Source organism: Myripristis murdjan, chromosome 9, assembly GCF_902150065.1.
Source record: "Myripristis murdjan chromosome 9, fMyrMur1.1, whole genome shotgun sequence".
NCBI lineage: Eukaryota > Metazoa > Chordata > Actinopteri > Holocentriformes > Holocentridae > Myripristis > Myripristis murdjan.
The window spans coordinates 9,342,996-9,363,240 of record NC_043988.1 but is presented as its reverse complement, the minus strand read 5'-3'; the positions used below and the strand labels follow the sequence as shown (position 1 = coordinate 9,363,240).

At 43.5% G+C, this 20,245-nt stretch overlaps 1 protein-coding gene across 1 annotated transcript in view; it reads left to right on the top strand.

Moving 5' to 3' along the window:
* The window catches only part of gcn1 (GCN1 activator of EIF2AK4), a 29,355-nt gene extending 9,791 nt beyond the window's left edge, over window positions 1-19,564 (top strand). Inside the window, exons 26-57 of the mRNA XM_030059817.1 lie at window positions 263-343; window positions 674-817; window positions 1,258-1,382; window positions 1,573-1,762; window positions 1,853-1,923; window positions 2,590-2,755; window positions 3,559-3,753; window positions 4,075-4,321; window positions 6,805-6,926; window positions 7,352-7,466; window positions 7,784-7,963; window positions 8,183-8,403; window positions 10,133-10,201; window positions 10,287-10,425; window positions 11,113-11,309; window positions 11,692-11,834; window positions 11,928-12,045; window positions 12,430-12,645; window positions 12,741-12,905; window positions 13,105-13,266; window positions 13,549-13,641; window positions 13,728-13,871; window positions 14,228-14,497; window positions 14,648-14,761; window positions 14,934-15,164; window positions 15,422-15,615; window positions 16,266-16,380; window positions 16,795-16,891; window positions 17,354-17,502; window positions 18,061-18,171; window positions 18,991-19,212; window positions 19,341-19,564. Coding sequence (XP_029915677.1) covers window positions 263-343; window positions 674-817; window positions 1,258-1,382; window positions 1,573-1,762; window positions 1,853-1,923; window positions 2,590-2,755; window positions 3,559-3,753; window positions 4,075-4,321; window positions 6,805-6,926; window positions 7,352-7,466; window positions 7,784-7,963; window positions 8,183-8,403; window positions 10,133-10,201; window positions 10,287-10,425; window positions 11,113-11,309; window positions 11,692-11,834; window positions 11,928-12,045; window positions 12,430-12,645; window positions 12,741-12,905; window positions 13,105-13,266; window positions 13,549-13,641; window positions 13,728-13,871; window positions 14,228-14,497; window positions 14,648-14,761; window positions 14,934-15,164; window positions 15,422-15,615; window positions 16,266-16,380; window positions 16,795-16,891; window positions 17,354-17,502; window positions 18,061-18,171; window positions 18,991-19,212; window positions 19,341-19,466 — 4,932 coding nt within the window. The 3' untranslated portion in view covers window positions 19,467-19,564. The remainder of the gene's footprint in view (window positions 1-262; window positions 344-673; window positions 818-1,257; window positions 1,383-1,572; window positions 1,763-1,852; window positions 1,924-2,589; window positions 2,756-3,558; window positions 3,754-4,074; window positions 4,322-6,804; window positions 6,927-7,351; window positions 7,467-7,783; window positions 7,964-8,182; window positions 8,404-10,132; window positions 10,202-10,286; window positions 10,426-11,112; window positions 11,310-11,691; window positions 11,835-11,927; window positions 12,046-12,429; window positions 12,646-12,740; window positions 12,906-13,104; window positions 13,267-13,548; window positions 13,642-13,727; window positions 13,872-14,227; window positions 14,498-14,647; window positions 14,762-14,933; window positions 15,165-15,421; window positions 15,616-16,265; window positions 16,381-16,794; window positions 16,892-17,353; window positions 17,503-18,060; window positions 18,172-18,990; window positions 19,213-19,340) is intronic.
* Window positions 19,565-20,245: the final 681 nt, after the last annotated feature.

The window sequence follows — 20,245 nt, the reverse complement described above, 5'->3', positions numbered from 1 at the left end:
GTTACTGGAAATCATTGAACAATTAAAGGAAACATTTGTGTGCGTCTGTCTCTAATTTTGCCTCAGTATTTATTTACGCTCCAGCAATTTAGGCTCTTTGCTTTCTTTATTGTCAGCATAGCCTGTTAAAAGCTCATTAGCAGAGGCGTTAGGGTGAAAATTAAATGATGCATCAAATGGAGAGAGGTGTGCACAGCACATTCCCATTTATTTTATTGTTAAATGGCTTTTTGCAGTAACCATTATGTTTTTCCTTTCTCAGAATGGCCCAGAGCTGCTTCCACGTGTCAACATGCTGCTGCTGCTGACGAGAGTGATTTCCACAGCAACACCCAGACTTCAGGTAAACTCACATTGAAGTTGAAGACTGATATTGTCAGGGCTGTTTTTAGACAAAGAATTTCCATTCTTCCCTAATTAGAGGTTTCTAGTTTTCTTGAATTTTGTCCTTATTTGAGATTTTTATCACATCTTTGTTTCCTCTCACTGTTTGCAAAATTATTATAATCACCACCTGTCAGATTCAAGCCTGTAAGCTGCATTCCACGACCAGAAACCCTCTTGTGTCAGATCACATATCAGTTAAAATTAGCGGGAGAAACAAATACTGTGATTATAGACTTTGCATACATCACATATTTTAGAAGAGCTCAGAGAGGTGTTTGTGTTTCAGGTGTTGGCGTCGCAGTGCCTGACTGCGCTGTGTGCCAGTGCTGGAGGAGAGAAAGGCTGCGCGGTGGCAGAGCAGCCCGAGATCGATGTCCTGCTGGACGCCCTGCTCTCGCCCTGCTTCGCTGTCCGAGACGCTGCTCTCAGGGTGAGCTTTGTGGTGAAAAATGACCCTATTTTTGTGTCGTGCCAAACATGTGGCCTAGTTCACATTAGAGTAAGCCCAGTTCCTGCTCATCATGGAGTGAATCCCAGACAGTTATCCAGTATGATAAATGGGTAAGTCTGGGAGTATCTGGGGCCACCTTACAGGAATTTACTAGAATGCATTCTGCAGCTTGTTTCACTTGTTACATTCAGTGATTTTCAATTGTTTTTCTTTCCCTTGGCTTGAACCCCACATGTAGTAGAAACGAGACTGTTCATCTCAGGTGGTTCGTTTTTTTTTTCTTATCTGAGAAACAACATGAACAAACCATGAATGAATATGATTTTAAAGTTATGAAATCATACAGACGTCATGGAATGTTACTTTATGGACACCTTTTCTGTGTGTTCATGTCCATACTTCCATCTGTCTGTGTTCAGGGGCTGTTGGAAATGGAGTTTGCCCTGCCGACAGACAGCACAGAAGCCAGCGGGCTGAGTTTGCTGCGCAGACTGTGGGTTGCCAGATTTGATGTTGAGGAGGAGGGACGAGCGTTGGCCGAGAAGTATGTATTTTTGGGTTTTGGGATTTTTGTATTTTGATGTCTTTCCCAAGGCCCCTTACCTTCTATAATATGTTTGTTTTCTGTGCATTTCAAAATATGTTCTTTCTGCACACCTGAATCACTGCATTTTTAGCCAGAATGAATAAAAAACTCAAAAGTCAAACTGTTGTCTCGGCTCCTCTGCCTCCAGGCTCTGGGAGTCTCTGTGTCTGGAGTTGGTCCCTGAGCTCTGCTCCTTGCTGATCGGGGACACCACCCACCACGAGGAGGCTGTCCGCTCTGCCGGGGCTGAGGCTTTGTCCAGCGCTGTGTCCCAGTACAGAGAACAGTCTGCTGCGGTGCTCGGCCAGCTCACTGAGCTCTACCACCAGAAGCTCTATGTGAGACCCTCCGCCCTGCCCAGCTTGAACCACATTCTCATTACTGGATAAAGCTGTGGGCAGTAACCTGACTTTTTTGTGTTTTTACAGAGGCCGCCTCCTGTCCTGGATGCTCTGGGCAGAGTCATCTCTGAAGCTCCTCCTGACCAATGGGAGGCCAGGTAAGAGAGGCCTTGGTTGGTGTGCAAACTGAACTGCTGCGTGTCATCCCCTATTTCCTGTGCCTTACCTGTTTCTCTCTACTGTTGCTATTGGATAAATTAGTAATGCCAAAAAAGAATCTCAAAGCAAAACAAAGCAGAAAAAAACCTCAGGTCTAATAGCATTATAAATAAATCTTAGTGTTAGTTTTTAACTGCTGTGGATACCAGACGGATGGGGTCAACCATATTATGGCAATCCAGATCATGTCTAACTGTCCCAATTACAGAAATGTCTATTAACTTGACTTCCAAATATTAGACTGTGATTGCCTGTACTTTCTAATACTATTTTCCCATGTTTTACTGATATGGCACTAATGGGCAGTAACCCTACTGTGACAACATTTCTTCAACGGGAAGAGTTAGGATCCCCAAAAAATAAAAACGTTGACAGGAAACTGCAGGATGGTGCTTGTTAGATAGCCAGCCCTGTCTAAGTTTTCTTAGAATTCTGTCCAAATTGTCAGTGTCCTTAAGATGTCATACAATAACATATAATACACATAACTTTAAAAACTTTAAAAATACCATCTAGCCTAGCTCAGTGTCCTGTTTAGTTGCCCATTGTACTGATTTTGAAATTCCTCTCAACTCTTGTGCTTGTGCTCTGCTCTCGTTTGTCAGGTGTGGTATTGCCCTGGCTCTGAACAAGCTGTCCCAGTATCTGGATGAATCTCAGGTCACCCCTCTCTTCCTCTTCTTTGTCCCCGATGCTCTGAACGACCGCCACACCGAGGTGCGACGCTGCATGTTGGACGCTGCCCTCTCAGCTCTCAATACACATGGAAAGGTATGTTCCACCGCTCACCTGTCCTCTTCTATCAGGTGGAGTTAATTGTATAAACTAGGGGTGTAATGATCCATCAATCTGGATATATCAATATACCGATCGATGATCCAGTATAATCGATACAAAGTGAAAATACTGATCCATGTTGTTATGTTAGAGGTTTTATTTTTAAATTATCATGGCATGTCGGTGTCATCATTTCCATCTGTGCACCACATTCCTACGTGTTCACATAGTGCAAGTGCCAGGCAGATAACAGCAGCTGTGGCCAGCAGCCAAGACAAAGACAATAAGGATAACTACTCGGCTCTTGGGAATAAATCAGGAATGTGGAAACATTTTGGATTTCAGAGAAAAGATGGGTCAACTGACAAATCACATGTCATATGCAGACAGTCCCAGTGCAAGTTAAAGTATGCAGGAAACATGACAAACCTGGCCAGTCACCTAAAACAGAAACATGGCATTGTAATGTAACTGATTGTGTTAAATGGGCATAATGATATCTAATGATGTCTTATATCGATCGTAGGCCCCTGAATTGAATTGAATTGAAATCATATCATGGCTGAATTTATGATATCAGCACATATCGTATCATTATCCAAAGAATCGATATAATATTGTATCATGATGAAACTTGTGATTTACACCTCTAGTATAAAAACTAGTACCTTGTAAAATGTGTAAGTTTGTAATGTCTTTTTAAGTCAGTATTTCTATGCATCAGATTCACTGTGGTGATTCTGATCCCCAGTAAATCCCAACCATGAACTTATTCCTGCCCCGCTCTAAATTTACAGGACAACGTGAGTTCCCTGTTGCCGGTTTTTGAGGAGTTTCTGAAGAACGCCCCTCAGGATGCCAGCTACGATTCTGTCCGTCAGAGTGTGGTCATCCTCATGGGCTCCTTGGCCAAACATCTGGACAAAAGTGACCCCAAGGTCAAGCCCATTGTGGCCAAACTTATTACTGCACTCTCTACGCCTTCGCAACAGGTAAACTCCATATCCTAATTCTTCACAGTTTTTGTGCATGTCTCGAGTGGAGGCTTTTGAAGAAATCAGCCTGTGTCATTCTATTAACATGTACAATAGAGGATTCCTGTTCCAGATTATCACTTGGGTTAACGCAGAACTAGAAAGACAAAAGCAGCACGGTTCCCTCAACCCTCCCTCAAGATTGAAATGACAAATAAAAGAAAAAATAGCAAGACACATAAAATGACGATGGAATAATGTAGTGGCTAAAACACCATGAATTATAGCTACACTGAGCCCAGATGCTTCACCTCGTGTGTTTTGTCATACCACCATCAGGTCCAGGAGTCTGTGGCCAGTTGTTTACCTCCGCTGGTTCCTGCCATCAAGGAAGACGCTGCAGGGATTGTCAGGAACCTGCTGCAGCTGCTGCTGGAGAGCGACAAGTACGCCGAGAGGAAGGGGGCGGCCTACGGACTGGCCGGCCTGGTCAAAGGTCTCGGCATCCTGGCTCTCAAACAGCAGGACATCATGACCACCCTGACCGACGCCATCCAAGACAAGAAGAACTTCAGACGGAGAGAAGGTGAGTGAGGTTTGTCCAGTCACCGTCAGTCAACTCTGGCAGGTTCTGTTCTGGTTTTGTGAACTTACAGATTGTTGCTTTAATGTTCCTGGTTTATATTTGATTGAGTTTTTAGATCAAACATAAAACCTAGAACATACATGACAGCAGCGGTGGTTGTATGAGCAGAACACATACAATACAGGATAACATAAGTATTGCAACACTTTACAAGACCTTACATGGACAATTCTTACAACGTTCACAGTTTACAAATCACATGTGAATCAGTGAATAGGCAGCTATGGCAATGAGACAAAAACAATACCTAGGAAACAGCATTAGGCAAGTAGAGAGGAGCAAGAGGGACACCAGTCAGTGTTGCAGCACCCCCTGCGGACTAAATCTATCGCACCGCCTGGTAAGCAGTCCAGAAAGGCTGCCCACAGCTTCTCAAAATACTTCTCGTTCCCTTTTAAAACTGAACTCAGGCGCTCCATTGGTAGAAGTTTAAATATTTCTCCATACCGCTGGTTAACAGTAGGAGGTCTGGGTTTGATCCACTGAAAAAGTATACATCTCCTAGCTAACCAAAGAAGTTTATATATGAGTTTTTGCTGGAGGCTTGATAGAGAAAGTCCCTTTTCTGAGAGACCTAACAGAAACAAGCCAGGGTCTATTTGTATGTTCTTACCAAGAATTGAGTTAATTTCCTGTGAGACTTTTCCCCAAAATTTAAATATCAAAGGGCAGCGCCAGAAACAATGTATGTAAGACCCAACTTCCTGCTTGCACTTAACACAGAGGGGAGAGGTGTCAGTATAGAACGTACACCCATGGGGGTGTACGTTGTAATCTGTGAAGAATCCTGTAATGACTCTCTGTTAGCCTGTTGCACAAAAAGGTTTTGCCCACTGATTCCACTGCATTGGCCCATACTTCCTCTCCAAACTCAGTTGCTGAGTCTTGTTCAATAGACCTTTAGTTTTGTCAGTATTACATGAAATGAGGGACTGTAGTTTTCCATAGAAGTGGGAAATAATCTTCCTATTTTGGTGACAGTGTAATAAAATTGAGCCTATCTGAGGCTATTGGCTGGGCTTCAGGGAGATCTTGACTAATAAGTGTCTGACCTGGAGATAGCCATAGAAATGTTGAGCTGGTACACCATATTTGGCTCTGAGCTGTTCAAAAGATAACAATTTATCATCCTCAAATAGATCAGCAGCAATTCTAATAACATGATTGTACCAACACTGAAATATGTTTGTACCCAGACCTGGGAGAAAAGCCCTGTTCTGTATAATGGGGTGAAGGGCTGGAGCGGGACCCTTGACTTTGGAAAACTTCACAGTCCTCTCCCATGTTCTGATTGTGTTCAAGACACTTGAGCTGTTCTTGACCTCGATTGGGAGCAAAGATGCCCAATTAGCGACAAGGCTAAGTGGAGACATGGAAGGGCAATGCCAGGCATCAATTTGAGTTTCCTGTCTAGAATCTAGAAAATGCCTAAACCACCCTAACACTATTTGCATGTGACATGCCCAATTAGACAACATAAAGTCAGGCGTTGCAGACCACCCCTCTCTCTGGGCAGCCACATTACTTTAAGACTGAGACATGCTTTTTTCCCATGCCAGATAAATTTAGAGATAGCTTTATCAATATCAGAAAATACAGACTTACTTATCCTCAAAGGGAGCATTTGCATTAGGTAGAGAGTTCATTTTGATTAGACTGATTCTGCCCGTCCAAGAGAGGAGGAGGTCAAACCACCTGAGCAGATCACTTTTAATTGAGGATAATAAAGGGGGGAAAATTGAGCTTATACAGATTATTTAAGTTTGCAGAGACTCTGACACCCAAATATGTGACCTTCTTATTTTTGATAAGTTAACAAATTGCAAATTGGAAAATACTCAGTAGCTGCAACAGGCAGCTCAAACCATCAGAAACTAAAGAATAAACTCTTGCATTCTGAAAGGAAGCAAGATTGTATTATGTCTTGTTTCTTTAGTTTAGTCCTTATCAAATTACACTGCAAGAAATGTAATATAATCCAATAAAAATGATTGCAAAATAATATAATTCCTCAGGACTATGAGGCTCACTCTGTGAATTAGCAATAATATAATTATGTCGTCATGATATACAATAATATATTGTAAAATAATTGTAATGTACCTTTGTAATCAAGATATCATAACATGATACATTTCTTATTTTTGATGGATTAACAAAATACATGAAAAATAGAGGACATGTCTGCAGGATAACATGAGGCTCTTATTTATGCAGAGTGTACTGTGCACTCTGTACTCTGTGGAAACTAGCATGCACATCTGATGTTGGGATTAAATATAAGAAAATAGCTTTTCCCAGTATTGTAAAATCATAACCATTATGTGGGTTCATACAGGGTGTAGTTGAGAGTATGATATGTTGTGTATCCCAGTGTCACGTCGCTCTGCTCTGAGCCATAACTGCTGTTTGTCTCCCTGCAGGAGCGCTGTTTGCCTTTGAGATGCTGTGTAACATGTTGGGGAAGCTGTTTGAGCCCTACGTTGTCCATGTGCTGCCACACCTCCTGCTCTGCTTTGGAGACGGTAACCAGTACGTCAGAGAGGTGAGCTGGATGATCAGTCAAATTACTTCCTGCTCAGAGAACAGAAAAGTCTTAAGATGAATTACATGAAGGCCTGAAGGTTATAGAGGTCTCCTTTTTTTTTTACCATTCGTTCACACATTCATCTACCCTGCATGCTCACTCTACATACAATATGTAGAACATATTTATCCCCCTCCTCCAGCCCTCATTTTAATTTACTTGACACTTGATCCTCATGTCCCTCATCAATTAAATTCCTGATGTTCTTGTTCTCATACCGGCCTTTTAGTTGAATTTAATTTACTCTGTACAATGTAACATTTAAACATTGAGACGCACAAATATTGATCATGTAAATTGCTTGATTGCTTTTGTTATTGCATAGTCATTGAATGTGTAAGTAAAACATTGTATGATTTGTTTCGTGCGGCCTCTTCCCTCAGGCTGCAGATGACTGTGCCAAGGCTGTGATGAGGAACCTGAGTGCCCACGGGGTGAAGCTGGTGCTCCCCTCTCTGCTGGTGGCACTGGAGGAGGAGTCCTGGAGGACTAAAGCAGGTTAGCAGCATCTACATGTACAAGGGCTCTGCACCAGTATAGTGGGAAAAAACAGATTTTTAGTCCACATATACAAATGATTGCACATTTACACATTTTACTCTGTGTCCATTGTCTTTTCACGGAGATGTGGTTGTGAAAAATCATCTTCACAGCCACCATAATTGTTGCTAATCATACTGCTCAGACATGATCATTAATGAATTAAATTCTAGAAAGTATCAAATTTGAAAGGAAGAATTGACAAGAGTCCTATTGTATTGCAAACACCGATTGTATAAATCAATCTGCCTCTTCTCTGCTCCTCTCCCCCCCAGGGTCGGTGGAGTTGTTGGGTGCCATGGCTTACTGTGCTCCCAAGCAGCTGTCCTCCTGCCTGCCCAGCATCGTGCCAAAGCTGACTGAGGTGCTGACCGACTCCCATGTGAAGGTGCAGAAGGCCGGCCAGCAGGCCCTCCGACAGATCGGCTCCGTCATCCGCAACCCTGAAATCCTGGGTAGGACACACAGTCACTTGACAGAGATGTTGCTAAAACAGGCTTTTCACCAAAAAGAATACGTGATGGAAAGCAGGAGGATGAATGTCCTGAAATGGGCCTTGCAATCAAACAATACATGTTAAGTTTAAGGATTACCCTCTTGACCTGTAATATTTAGTTGGATTCGTGTTTCTGAAACTTATTATTGGAAGTCACCGTGTCTTTGTTCCTTTTCAGCCATAACCCCCATCCTGCTGGATGCTCTCACTGATCCGTCCCGAAAGACGCAGACATGCCTGCAGACGCTGCTGGACACCAAGTTTGTCCACTTTATCGATGCTCCCTCCCTGGCTCTCATCATGCCCATCGTCCAGAGAGCCTTCCAGGATCGCTCCACAGACACTCGCAAGATGGCCGCTCAAATCATCGGCAACATGTACTCCCTTACTGACCAGAAGGTACCCAGTGCTAATTAAAATAACAGCAGGGATTGTGAGAAATGAGGTCAGATCACAAACTTTTGAATGAAAATTTCCGGTCATGGTGATGATCACACCACAAAAAAGGAAAGGAATGATTGCTCCAAACTATATGCAGTTTTGACATTTGTCATTCCCTGGCCCAGATTAAATCTGCAGACTCCTTAAACAGTTATTTATACATACACAAAACTATGTTTTTGGCTGGACCCAGGTGTTGCCAGCCCTAGAGACAAGCGTGTCGCTGAGTGAGTTATCAAAGTTACATGATTGGTCATCTGAATTGATCAGATGATGTAACCCATGCAACACTATGCTAACGACACCACATAGACACTTCCAAGCCGGCTTTTGATGTAATTATTAATTAAAGTGGCAACACAGTGCAGGTGTGCAAACGAGTGTATGTCTTAATTTACAGGGCACGGTCTAACCCTGTGACACAGCTCATTCCAAATTTATCGAACACACACAGGCACAGAGAGAGAGAGACAGAGAGAGAGAGAGAGAGAGAGAGTATACCCAACACTGAGAAATACACTTCTGATGTGAACAGCCAAGTTCCTGCACCTGCATGAATTTATGCTTTGTGACGCGTCCGAAATTGACCAACTCAATGGCTGCTTCACACGAGCAACATATGTGTAACCAAGAGATTCACTGAAAAAATATTTTTTACATGGATAGATCATCAACTATCAACTTTTGCAAGTCTCGCTTTTCCATTTCCTGGGCAGAATCCACATTGTTCCTCCTAAATCCAACAGACTCATCCTTTTTACGCACCGTAAGACCCTCTGCATTAGAACAACAGTGGTGTGTGTGCGTGCATGTGAGCGTGTTCATGTACATGCAGTCTAAATGTCTACCAAGAGATTTTGAAAAACATACCATTTCCCAGATTAAGATCAAAACTGTTTCTCTGATAAGCACAGATAAAATCCACAGCAAGTTTTACAAGGGAGAGAGGGCATGCTGGAAAACAGGCTCAACATTCACTGTGGCCACAATTATCCTCGAAGGAAATTAGGTGAAAATAGCATAAAGTGCTACAATTTCATTTCCCTATAAATGAATAAAAACATATCAGAGCTACATGAGAGCTCACATTCAGATGGCACTCGCTGGACGAAGGGGGTAAGAGTAAATGAAGATGTTGGGCAGAAATGTAAACACTGGAACGAGGAAGGAGACAAACCATAGCAGCAGAATTACATCATCAAAAAAATGTTGTGTTCTGACGGTGACAATACATTGGTGTGATTATTTATCTAAAATCATGAGGTATTTATAAATAATTAAAACTGCTGTCCAGTACAGCCACTGTTCCACAGAACTGAGGTCAAATCCTCTTGGTTTGGCCTAGTCTTGTTATGTTAGTAGTTAAAATATGCTTCAAACAACTAAGCTCGGTGATATGAATAGAGAAAGTGAAATCATTTCTGCAGAGACCAATTTGTATTGTCTAGTTTTTGTCAAGGTTCCAAATTAACACCTGCCAATAATCAAATGCTGGTAAATTTGTCTTTGGTCTTTGTCTGTTGTGAAATTTAGTCCTTGTTCACTGTACACCATTTATAATCAAATCAAAGCAAAGCATTGGCTCCATATCAAACCGGCTGTCTGCATGCTGACTCCCTGCTACACCTCACAGAGGTCTACTGCATTTTATGTCCTAACTTCATGTGTATGCTGTCTCTGCTCACAGGATCTGTCCCCATACTTGCCTAGTGTCATTCCTGGACTCAAGGCCTCTCTGCTGGACCCCGTGCCTGAGGTGTGTGTATTGATCGTAAACTGAAACACAATATGTGCTGTGTGTGTGGAGCTGATGCTGTAACCACTCTCGCGCTCCCCTCCAGGTGCGCACAGTGTCAGCCAAAGCCCTGGGCGCCATGGTGAAGGGAATGGGTGAATCCTGCTTTGAAGACCTGCTGCCCTGGCTCATGGAGACGCTGGCCTCCGAGCAGAGCTCTGTGGATCGCTCTGGAGCGGCTCAAGGTCAGTTCCTCTCCCACTGGCTGCCCTGGTGTAGGATGAAGTCTTCCTGACAAGTGCTTAATGTCTTTCGGTGTATGAGTTTCTGTGTAGTTGATCTTAATTGGTGCTAAAGGCTTTTCTGGTGCTAAATATAGCAATGGGAAGGGTTATCTCTACAGCTGATAAATGAAAATGGACTGTATTAATAATGAGAAGTACTTTAGAGTCCATCAGTTTTGCCTTTCATCAGTGCATGACCTATTTCAAATTATTTCCGTTTAAATTGCACTGAGCAAATTAGCACTTGCAATATGCTTTACAGAGCAAGAACTTTCAAACACAGCAGTATGAAAAACTGAAGCAATATTTATTAAATATGTTCAGAGTAAGAGCAGTTAATACACATGTGAGCGGTTACAGGAAGGAGAGGCTGTGATTTCTGTGGTCCATGTCTATCAGTTTGTTATGGTAAGATGCAGCATGGGTACAGTCACGACCACTGCACTCTTTAAGCCGATAGTTTGGTGCCATAATTATGTCAAATAATGTATCACATTGACCAAATAGTAATATCTTCACTGCTCCATTTTGTAGAGAGAGGTTTAGTGTGTTTGTTTGAACAGGTTTAGTTTCAGCAGTAATTGACATTAGGGACTTGGTCATACATTGGGGTTTAGTGAATTGATGCCCCTGCTCTGGTCTCCCCAGGTCTGGCTGAGGTGATGGCTGGGCTGGGAGTGGAGAAGCTGGACAAGCTAATGCCAGATGTGGTGCAGACCGCCAGTAAGGTGGACATCGCATCCCATGTCAGAGACGGCTACATCATGATGTTCATCTACCTTCCCCTCACCTTTGGAGACAAGTTCACCCCCTACGTTGGGCCCATCATCCCATGCATTCTCAAGGTAAGACTCCCCTGCTGTGGCTCCCATTTTTTCAGCAACGTCCTCTAGAATATTCAGGTACAAAAGTTAAGAAGGTTAAGTACAACAGCTGACACATATGGGAATGAGTCCTTTGCTGGTGGAAGTTCTGTTTGTGGATTTGCCAGTGTGTCTAAGTTATTTTGATCTTTTGCCATTAATGACCGAGTATGACCTAGTATTCACCATTTGAGTAACACTCAAATGGTGAACACATGTAGGGACAAATTCACCAGGAACTGGCCACATAAGTTATGAGGGTTGGATGACAGGAGGATGCACATTGTCACCCAGGCCTGTTTTTCACTTTTCTGCATTCTTAGTGCAGTTCAGAGGTATTTCCTCTCTCTGTCTTGTCTGCTAGGCGTTGGCAGATGAGAATGAGTATGTGAGGGACACGGCGCTGCGAGCAGGCCAGAGGATCATTAGCATGTACGCTGAGACTGCTATCGCTCTGCTGCTGCCCGAATTGGAACAAGGCCTGTTTGATGACCTGTGGAGAATCAGGTCAGACACGAATACACAGATGGATTTAAAGTAGTGAGTGATTGTCACTGTTGTAGTGGCCAACCCAGTGTCCATTCTGTTGCCGCTTCACAGGTTCAGCTCTGTGCAGCTGCTGGGAGATCTGTTGTTCCACATCTCTGGAGTGACAGGAAAGATGACAACAGAGACCGCCTCAGAGGATGACAACTTTGGAACGGCAGCATCCAATAAGGTATGTGGCTTCAAAAGAGGAATGGAAGCTATAGTGAATATGCCAGAATTGGATTATGGCAAGGTTGCATCATCACAAACAAGGCAAAACAAGAATAAAATGGGTAAAAAATAATTAAACAAAAGCCTGTTTGTCAAAATGTTTTCCTGTTGCGATATTTGCACAGCAATGTGAACATAAGGCGTTAACTCAGGTCAGTCATAAGTCAGATACTTCAGTCCTCTAGACCTGTGCACCTAATCTTTGAATTTTCACACCATTTCATAATCTCTATTTCCACTTCTCATATTCAAACAGAGCAATATGTCATCACTACCAATGGACTGTACAGAATCTGTATTTTTTATGTGAAGCATTACTGAGTTTTGATGCTCACCCTGCCAGGCCATCATCGGAGCTCTTGGAGCTGAGCGGCGAAACCGCGTCCTCTCTGGCCTCTACATGGGCCGGTCAGACACCCAGCTGGTGGTGCGACAGGCTTCCCTGCATGTGTGGAAAATCGTGGTGTCCAACACTCCCCGAACCCTCAGAGAGATCCTGCCCACCCTCTTCACCCTGCTGCTGGGCTTCCTGGCCTCCACCTGCCCTGACAAGAGAACGGTAACATCACTTCTCACTTTATACTCTAAAACCAAGTTGAACAAGGTGGTTTTCTGTTATTGTTTTACTGACCTTGTGAGTCTTTGTGGCTTCAGATTGCTGCTCGGACGCTGGGCGATTTGGTAAGGAAGCTGGGAGAGAAGATTCTCCCTGAGATCATTCCCATCCTGGAGGAGGGGCTGCGCTCCGACAAGAGTGACGAAAGACAGGGCGTCTGCATCGGCCTCAGCGAGATCATGAAGTCCACCAGCAAAGATGCGGTTAGTCATGCAACGCATTGTCATACAGACATTTTTGTATTACCATGAGCATATACACAGGGTAGTGTATTTAAACATATTGCAAGGATCCCAAGGGGCGCACAGCAGCAGGACATTTTGGGATCCCTCAGAAAACTTGAGCACCCTCATTACCACCAGACCTGACACTGACAGCAGCCCCTCTTTGTCTTTACTGAAGGTGCTTGTCTTCTCGGAGTCACTTGTCCCCACTGTGAGGAAGGCTCTCTGTGACCCCCTGGAAGAGGTACGAGAGGCTGCAGCCAAAACCTTTGAGCAGCTCCACGCTACCATCGGCCACCAGGCGCTGGATGACATCCTGCCTGCTCTGCTGAAACAGCTGGTAAGTGAACATGCAGACAGTGCACATTACACTTGTACTTTATATTGAATTATTGAAAGAGCACATGTGTTGTCTTTATTTACTGAGTATTATCTATGTCTGTCTTGTCTGTTGGTTTTTGATAACTGAGTTCCATGTAAGATGAAACAGTGTGTTCCAGGATCTTTTACAGTCTGAAAAACACTTAAAGCTGAGGCCTTAAAAAGTCGTCAGTCTTAGTTTTGACTCTGTAAAATAGATGGTGTTACAAACTCCATTGAAATATGCTAAACCTGTGCTCAGGACGATGAGGAGACAGCGGAGTTTGCCTTGGATGGTCTGAAGCAAGTGATGGCGGTGAAGAGCCGCTCTGTGCTGCCTTACCTGGTTCCAAAGGTAATGTGTCTTGGCCAGCCTTCTCTTTTCACGCCACATTTTTCTGTCTAAGTGACTAAACTGAATGTTGTCTGTTGCCCTGTCAGCTGACTGCTCCTCCTGTCAACACCCGGGTGTTGGCCTTCCTGTCCGCCGTGGCAGGAGACGCCCTGACACGCCACTTGGGGGTGATTCTGCCCGCCCTCCTCTCCTCTCTCAAAGAGAAGCTGGACACAGAGGATGGAGCACAGGTAACCCCAGCAGACATAATGCTTACAGTAGTTCTTATGGACAGCTCAAGGCTTGTTGTGTTCTGTTTGACAATACACGTGGATTTGTTTTTTGCATGAAGAGGCAAATTCAAGTGGGTCAGATGCGGAGACACTTGACTCTTCTATACCTGTCCTTTGATATGATATTTAATCATGGTGTATCAAGTATCAAATTAATGAAAAGAAGAAAATTCTATTATTACAAATTGAACAGACTTGGCTGGGTTGTAGATTTTTAGCTTCTCATATTTATGGTTTTGCCTACATGTCCACCCCAGTTTCTATGCCATATTCTCTTGGAGCAGTATTCACAAATCTCTCTCCATCTTCTTCAGGAGCTGTGCAGCTGTCAGACAGTGATCCTCTCAGTGGAGGATGAAGTGGGCCAGCGCATCATCATAGAGGACCTGTTAGAGGCCACACGAGGCACTGACCCCGGCCTCAGGCAGGCTGCCGTCACCATGCTCAACGCCTACTTCGCCCGCACCCGTCTGGACTACAGCGCCCACACCCGCACCCTGCTGTCTGGCCTCATCCGCCTGCTCAATGATCCCAACACTGAGGTCCTGGTCCAGAGCTGGGACACCATCAACTCCATCACCAAGGTGTGCTAGGATCAACGTCAACAACACAAATTATACAACAATATTGTCTTGGTAACACTGGTGTAAAGACATGTTGGCAACATTTGTCATAGATTATTTCTGTATCAAAAGGAAAAGCTGGACTCAGTCTTGTTTGTTTTTGTTGTATAGAAACTGGATGCGAGCAGCCAGCTGGCTTTGATTGATGATCTGCACCGAGACATTAGATCAGCCGCTGCAGATGTGAAGGGTCAGCACCTGCCTGGTTTCTGTCTGCCCAAGAAGGTAAGAGCATCTATACAAAGTGATAGTTTCAAATTTGTATTCTTTCTTTTCCTAAGCCCGTTGTCTTCCTGTGGTTCTTTATAATTCAAAGTACAGAGCTTTGTTGTGCGGGCGCAGACTCTGATCCCAAACGTCACGTTATGTTCATTTCTTCCTCTTCTTGTTTCCACAGGGTGTGACCTGCATCCTGCCGGTCCTCAGAGAGGGTGTGCTGACTGGCAGCCCTGAGCAGAAAGAAGAGGCAGCCAAAGCGCTCGGAGGGGTGATAAGACTGACCTCCCCCGAGGCGCTACGGCCGTCAGTGGTCAACATCACCGGACCGCTCATTCGTATCCTCGGAGACCGTTTTGCTTGGACAGTGAAAACTGCTCTGCTGGAGACTCTCACTTTACTACTGGCAAAGGTCTGTATCTGCATCACACCATCTGGCGCTGAAATGTGCCAGTTCAGGTGATTACTAGGTTATGAATTTTTGGTTTTGGGGTACTTTTTATGGATTTACTAATCAGCATAAATGTATACATCAAATCAAGAAAGTAAGAGTCCATTTCATGGGGTCTTTAACAAAGTATCTGTGACCATCTTGAGCGTTTTAGCCATGGTTGGGAAGGTAAGTCATGTTGTTTGGCCCTAACGTCCCTGTTGCACCCTCTCATCCAGGTGGGCATTGCCCTGAAGCCTTTCCTGCCACAGCTCCAGACCACCTTCCTCAAGGCCCTGCAGGACTCGAGCCGTGCAGTGAGGCTGAGGGCGGCTGAAGCTCTGGGCCAGCTGGTCTCCATCCACACCAAGGTGGACCCACTCTTCACCGAGCAGCTGTCAGCCATTCGCAACGCCGAGGACTCGGGAGTCAGGTAAAAACACCTCAGATTCACACTGCACAGGGAAACAACACAGATAACTGTTTATTGCAGGGACTCCCACATACGAAAGGTTTTCTTGTAGCTATAGTAATGTTGAATTGTTCAACTGTCTGAATGAACATGAAATTAAAATATTCTTCATTTTGGGAAACCTGGAACCCCTGGAAGTAGCCCAATTTGAGAACCACTGGTCTCAAAAAAAGATGTGTCAATTTTGCAAGGACATTTTTCCAGTCTTTAGAAAAAAGGAACAGAAAAAGCTTTTAACTAGCACAAAGCTGAATAGACAGGCTCAGATACAGTTGAGTGATAGGTGTGAGATGGTTGATAATGAAAACCAGTTTGCATACTGTTTATCAGAGGAAGCAAACAAATTTGAAAAAAAAAAAAAAAAAAAAGCACAGCCACAGCAACATATCAAAGTGTCCCAAAAGAACTGGCTTTTCATTTGACATTTACTCATGGATGCTAACAATTTATTTTGATATCCAGTTCCCATTCCTGGATTGGTTTCCCTTCTCTTATTCCTGTTTTCTTGGTATTATTGGTGTTTTGTGTGTGTGTGTGTGTGTGTGTGTGTGTGAGAGAGAGAGAGAGAGAGAGATCCCATCCCTGACAATGCATGTGTTGTGCTCTCACAGGGAGACTATGCTCCAAGCCTTAAGATTTGTCATCCAGGGGGCCGGGTCAAAGGTGGACCCAACCATCCGCAAGAACATCACCACCACATTACTTGGCATGCTGGGACATGATGAGGTATGACAGGAGGAGCAGATGCCTTGCAGCATCAAGTAGAGCTGAGCGCACTTCTTATCTCTGGGAACGCCCCCATTTTCTTACCCACTGCACAGTGATAGTGAGTAAACACATCGGCTCACCACCTAAATGTATTTAAATAATCTCAAAAAAGGCAGGCAGCTAGATGAAAAGTGAGTGGGCTGCAGGCTTATCTTAGACAGACACTCAGATGGTAGTTTTTCACTCAGTAAAGTGGTGTCATTTCCTCTGTGATCACAATTGAAACAAAGATGTCAGGATGTGGTTTTATGAAGCGTGGTTTTCAGTCTCCCTGATGCTCAGTTTGAAAATAAGTGACACTTGACTTTCTGTCTTTGTGTCTGGTTTCGTGTGTGCGCGCGCGCGTGTGTGTGCAAACGTGCGTGCGTGTAGGATGCAACACGTATGTCTTCAGCCGGCTGTGTCGGTGAGCTGTGTGCCTTCCTGTCAGAGGAGGAGCTGAGGACTGTGTTACTTCAGCATATCTTGGGTCAGTATGCACACAGTTCGTGCCTTTGCCTTCATCAGAATAAACTTTAATGTTTAATGGTGAGTTGGCATGCCAGCTTCAATGTTTATTTTAAAGAAAAAAATAGAATTAAAGAAACATCCAGGACTTGCCATTATTGTTATAATCCTGATTTTTGCCAGATGGAAAAATTCATGTAAGATGATTTAATTTGAACAGAAGCTGCTAAATGTTTTGGTTAGCATTCAGCAAACATTAGAAAAAAGTGTTTCATTCATAAAGTGCTAACAGTAAATTTCAGCCTATTTTGATACAAACTGTCCCAGTAACACTTAGCAGAGTATTTTTGTCCAAGATAACTGCTTCAGGAAAGTTTGACTTTTGTCCCTGTGTATATGCACTTCTTTTTTTCCACTGCTCACTGTGCATCTTAATAAATAAAGATTTATAATAATAAGTAAAGATTTATGTTCTTGCCCTCAGCGGATGTTTCTGGCGTGGACTGGATGGTGCGTCATGGCCGCAGCCTGGCCCTGGCCATCGCAGTCAAGTCTGCCCCTGAGAAGCTGTGTGTGGAGGAGTACAGCGACTCTGTGGCAGAAAGCATCCTGGCCAATGCCACTGCCGACAGGGTGAGCAAACACAGTTTGGCACTTTGGCAGCTATGGCTCCCTCTCTCTGCCTGAGACGTTGACATGTTTCTTCCTTCCCTTTGGAGTTGATGTGTACAGAACAGGGCTATAGCAGATATTCTGTAAAATTCTGTAAAGAAAGGTTCAGTTTTTGCCACCATTTGCCTTTATGAGCAAGCTGCCTGTTAGAGTTAAAAGAACAATCACCTCCCTAAAAGTCCTGAATTGTGTCATTGTACCACAGACTGTACAGTTGGATTCAGTCAAGATATACATCTGTTTGTTTATTTATTTATGTAGAGAAATGTGATATTTGGGGGCTTACTGGTCTATCATATTTAGCTGGCAGAATACTGTTGATCAAAACATTTACATTTTTTATTAAATAAAATTTGAAACTCTGGAAAGTGTTTTTATTAAAAATTCAGCATAATATTTGATACATTATTTAAAAAGCAACTAATAGTTGCAGCTTCTTCTACGGAGATACTGAAGATATTTGTCGTACCTGGTGAACACAGAGTGACTCTGGTATGACACGGTCTCCTCTTCCTCCAGATCCCCATTGCCACCAGTGGGATCAGGGCGATGGGATACCTGATGAGGCATCAGCTCAGAGCAGAGGGCAGCGCTGGTGTTTCTCAGCGAGTCACCACACAGTTTGTCAAGGTAAGGAAGGAATGGGCTCATTCAGCCAATATCACAAAACTTTTGACTCCCCTTTGCTGAATCTGTATGGGGAAATGCCAAATGACTTTGTGCTGCAAAAGGATTTTGAATTTCATTTTCTTTGGGTTTTTCTGTCTTGACTTTATGCAAAGCACTCAATCAATTTGAAAAGGGAATTCAAAAAACATAAAAATGGTGTTTAAATGTTTTGTTTAATTTGAGCTTAATGGTATTGAGGACAAAAAGCACCCAGCATTTCATGCAGTTCTCACAGCTTCGTCTTTAGATTGAGGTAAGGGGTTATGAAAACTGCTTTTCTGTCATAGAAGTGATTTAATTCATTCTTATTGCTTTGGTCAAAGTTTGGTTTGTTCAGTATGTTGAAAATGTAAGAGGTGAATACTCATACAGTTAACTCAAGTAATGTAGACTTTGTTTACTAATGGATGAGACTCAAGTCAAGCTCTCAGTTTCAAAGAGAAAAACAGAAGATCACCCTCCCACAGCAGAATCTGATGTTTTTTTCTTTGAAACCACAGCAGCATATCTTCTATCACTCATATCTCACATTCGGTATTCAAATCTCATGAAAGCAGTTGATATCAGGTTCGTTGAGAAACAGTACAAAAGCAGAAGGAAGCTGTTAAGTACATACATACAATATAAGAATCAGGATCACATTATTTGACATAAAATGTTGAATTGGTTTTGCCATTTCGCAGAGATGTCTGTTAAGTGCTATACCAGGTCCCTGTGTTAACACAACACATTTGCCTGAGTGTTTGTGTTGTGACGTCTTGTCTCTCTGTGGCCCGGCAGTGTCTTCAGAATCAGTCCAGTGACATCAGACTGGTGTCGGAGCGGGTGCTGTGGTGGGTGTTCAGAGATCCGGCGACGCCCTCCATGGAAGCCGGTCTCATCAAGCCGCTGGTCAAGAGCCTGCTGGACAACACCAAGGACAAGAACACCAGCGTCAGAGCGCAGAGCGAGCACACCATCGTCAGCCTGCTAAGACTTCGCCAGGGAGAGGAAACCATGCAGGTGAGACTGCAGACAGTCTGCCACCCTCTCTGCAGCTGCACAGTGTCTGCAGCTGCCTTGTAAAATATACAGAGGTGCAGAAAATGTAAGTTTTGTCATTTCTGCTTTTCCATCCTCCTGTAATCCAGAGTGTCACTGCCATCCTGGACTCTGCAAGTAATGACCTTCTGTCAGAGTGCCACCGCCGGTCTTTGAAGAAGATCGCCAGCCTCCCGGATTCCAACGAAGAGATCGACGACACCATCCTAACATGATGGGGCAGGACTGAATCGTGCTCGTGTATTTAGAAAAAAAAAAAAAAGAGACCTCAGCAGAAATCAACAGGAGCTTGACTGACAAATCACACCAATGACTTCTCTGTTGTATGAGAACCCCCCAACACACACTTAACACATAACCCATTTTGCTATTGTTGGACCATGGAAGAGTTGGATAGTGTATGGACTGGCTTTCCTTCATATTCCTCACCAACTTCTTTTTCTGATTGTTTTAGAGGCTTATGACCCCACACTTATAACTTTTATTTTATCCCATGGTGCAGGTTATTCTCCTGTATTCATCAAGGTTCTGTCTGAAAGAAACTTTGGCCAATTCTATTTTTGACATTTAAATGTATTCTCTCAGTGTCTCACTTATATTGAAATGGTTTGAGGTGTCACTGACACTGCTGTAATAAAATCACACCCCCTTCTGTTATTTGGACTTTGTGTTTGAGTTGTTTGGGGGAAAGCAACCTCTTATGAGAATACCATTCTTATATAAGCGATATGGTTGTAAAAAGGCAATACAAATAAAAAAAAAATCTTGATTTAAAAAAACAAAAAAGGCTTGTCTTCTATTTGGGGAATCTGTTTTCTTAAGGGTGGATGGAGGACTGACATGCAGCACCAGATGCACTATTGCACCTTGTCCTATAACGCAGTTGGGCCAGGGGTCACTGAAATGAGATTTTCCTCATGTGTGGTGCTTGATTGTGAAACTACAGATTTCTCCAGTTGTCAGAACAAGTGAGTAAAGTTTATATACCTGTATA